This window comes from Arachis stenosperma, chromosome 3, assembly GCF_014773155.1.
Source record: "Arachis stenosperma cultivar V10309 chromosome 3, arast.V10309.gnm1.PFL2, whole genome shotgun sequence".
Lineage (NCBI taxonomy): Eukaryota > Viridiplantae > Streptophyta > Magnoliopsida > Fabales > Fabaceae > Arachis > Arachis stenosperma.
Genome location: NC_080379.1, coordinates 54546273 through 54549504, shown reverse-complemented (window position 1 = coordinate 54549504; position 3232 = coordinate 54546273). Strand labels below are relative to the sequence as shown.

Below are 3232 nucleotides of genomic sequence, written 5' to 3'. Positions count from 1 at the left end.
TAACTTAAAATTATTGTAATATAACTAAACCATCTCAATAATAAAAAATATTTTTTTTTTAAAATAAACTCAAAAAATATAACACCAACCCCAAAAAATCAATACTTTGATGATGTGTTACATCTCGTTTAGTCAGTTAATATATTCGTATATTCATAATCCTAACTATCTATTATAGGTAAACTTAAAATCTGGTCAATTTCAAATTTTACTTATTTCAAATATACATCGTTTAAAATTTATGCATTTATTATCCATAATCGATATATTTAAGAATTATATATATTGATAAATAAATATTTATTTTATTTATATAAAACATTCTAAATTTTAACGTGTATGCATTTTCTATAATATACATTATTTTAAAATATTTTGTAATAATCATTACATGAACTTCTTTATTTTTCTAAAACAATTAATTATTTTAACATAGTAGAATTTTAAAGAGCATAGTAGAATTTTACTCTTCAATAAAGTGACACTTAATCATTCGAAACTCTAATTCAGAGTCACAAAAACATTCGAAATCAGTCTATAAACTATAAAGTATAAGCACGAAAATGATTAAATAATCGTCACTCACATCTATTATTATTATTATTATTATTATTATTATTATTATTATTATTATTATTATTATTATTATTAAACAAGGTGCACATATCTAATAATACAACAAATCAAATTAGTGTTAGCTTAACACAATTAAAAATAGAAAAAGTGTCTGTAGCTAACATTCATCATTTCATCATCTCTCTTTCAATTGTTTCACCAACACCCAACAACGACCACTAACACCCAGTAATATCTAGCAACACCTAGTACCCCAATTTTCTTCTCATTTTTCATCTCACTTTCTCAACCTCAAAACAGCAAAACTCAGCAACCCAATTTTCTTCTCAAAGTTCATATTTTTAATTAGATGCTGAGAAATACTTGATGCATAAGCATTTGATTTTCAATGGCATCTTAAATTGATACCAACATGGATATGCTTGAGATTACAATTTAAATATTATATCTGCTTAGAAAATAAATCCTCCTCCTCAAGTGACTATGAGAAAACTACTATATTTTGATTAAATTAATAATATTAAAATATATCATATTTTTAAATTGACTGATAAAAAAAAACTTTCAAATACATTTCATACTCTACGGCATTTGAAGCTGTTTAACAGCGAGTAGATTCGCCATAAATGTAGTCAAGGATGGCAATGACACTGAAAACAAAAGCTTGATCAATCCCAGGTTGCACCACCACATGATACAAGTCCTTACTTGCCATCAATTTCTCCACTTCCTTATTCACCCCAACCTGCGCACAAAAGATTCAACAACTTACTATTTATATATAATTTCACTGATTAAATTTTAGAGTATTATCACAATATTTTATGGAATGTAATCATCTACCGATACAAAAATGCTGGATCCTAGGATTTTTCTAGAATCATGTATCAACTAAACACACGAATTTTATTTTCCTGAAAATTGGTTCTTGGAATGCTATTCTCATGAATCTGATTATTAGGAGTTGAAAATGCTGAAACCAAATTGATGTTGTCTCATTAAGTTAGATAGCAAAAACTTGTATTATTACTTACTAACCTGTGCAACTATGTTGCCCCTGGTGTCAACAATGCTACAATTCTTGTCAGGGAAATGGCCCCTGATCTCAAAGTCTCTGCCTTTTTTGCTATCAACCCTGGGTTCCGTGGAGATTTTAATTCCATTCTTCTTAACCAAACAAGAATTGGGTTCTTTTAAGCTGAAAACCAGGTCTTGTAATCCCTCATATTCTAGGCTGTATCCTTTCCATTTGTTGTAAATGCTTAGTGCCTCAACCATCCCTCCCTGCACATTTCAAATAAACGTTACCTTTGACCTTCAGACTATACAATGCAATATAATGTTAGGAAAGACTATATACATATATATAATACGTATTATTTTTTTTATTTGGATCTTTAAGATTTAATAAGAACTAATCACTAAATAGAAATAGAGCTATAAAATTTTGTCTCTTAACATATCAAAATTACTTTACAACTCATATTAATGAGAAAAGTTGCTATTCAACCTAAATAAAAATTCAGCAAATTTTGGCTAAGAAACATCAAAGTATATTAGAATTAAGAAAAATAAATTAAGACGATGATAAAAGACTAAGTCCAGATCAAGAATTATAAACTTTTAAGCATACCCATGATTAGAAATACGGTTTTCACATCAAATATATTTTTTAATGATTAACATGGATGATATTAGGATAAAAGAATTTAAAAATTCTAACATACAAGTCATATACTCAAATTACAATGGTGTAAGTTTATTAATCATTCAAAAATATTATTTGTATATTAAAATTAACAACTATAATTAGTCATTATATATTTTTATATAATTACATATTTTGTTTAACTTATTTTTAATGTATATTTTTTTATTTTAATATATATTTTATACTAGTAATTAATTTTAATGGGTAATTTAGTATATACCTAACATGGTTATTAATAATTATCATACCTTTCTACGCATGAGAAGCAAAGCATCACCATTGGAATCTCTTAGAAAGAGTTCACCTTTTGTGCCAAGAACACCGCAACCATCAACCTTGAAGACAACCCTGTGACTCTGAGAACCACACTCACTCACCACAAACCCTCCTCCATTCACCACATTTGGCCTCCTCCTAACCACAAGCACTGTCTCAGAAGAATAGCAATACAATTTGCTTACTATAGGCACGATATTCGTCATGTGTACATGTGATCATGAATCCCTATGTGATTAATTAAGAACTACGTACAAACTATGTGTGCGCCAATCACTTTTATACACAGCTTTTGGCCTTATTGTTGAATGAAATTAGATATAATATATTAATTAATTAGAAATAGCCTTTAATTTGTTTATGAATTTTAGTGTTAAAAACTTTATATAATACAATTATAGATTACTTTAACAATTAAAGTATCAAACTCAATCATCTCCATTATTTTAAAAATTTTATATATAAGTAAAATTATGTTATGTATACACAAAAAAATATTAATTATTTGTATAATTTAAAAATAAAATATACATTAAGAATAAATTAAATAATATATAAATTTATATATAAATATACAGTAGTTAAGTTTTTTATGTACAGATAATATATTTTAATATCAATATATACGACAAATATTTGATTAGATAAGTACAACTGTACAAGACTCTT

General features: G+C 26.4%; 1 protein-coding gene across 1 annotated transcript; it reads right to left on the bottom strand.

Moving 5' to 3' along the window:
• Positions 1-812: 812 nt before the first annotated feature.
• Positions 813-2769, bottom strand: LOC130970763 (protein LURP-one-related 6-like). Its single transcript, XM_057896942.1, has 3 exons — positions 2536-2769; positions 1615-1860; positions 813-1321 (listed from the first exon to the last, which is right to left on the bottom strand). The coding sequence occupies exons 1-3, from the start codon at positions 2767-2769 to the stop codon at positions 1178-1180; spliced, it is 624 nt and encodes a 207-aa protein (XP_057752925.1). The 3' UTR covers positions 813-1177.
• Between the last annotated feature and the right edge of the window lie 463 nt (positions 2770-3232).

Coding starts and splice junctions, on each gene's coding strand:
- LOC130970763 (XM_057896942.1), bottom strand. CDS start 2,769: ATGACGAATATCGTGCCTATAGTAAGCAAATTGTATTGCTATTCTTCT. Junction 1,861..2,535: donor TGCTTCTCATGCGTAGAAAG/GTATGATAATTA, acceptor TGAAATGTGCAG/GGAGGGATGGTTGAGGCACT. Junction 1,322..1,614: donor GGGGCAACATAGTTGCACAG/GTTAGTAAGTAA, acceptor TTTTGTGCGCAG/GTTGGGGTGAATAAGGAAGT.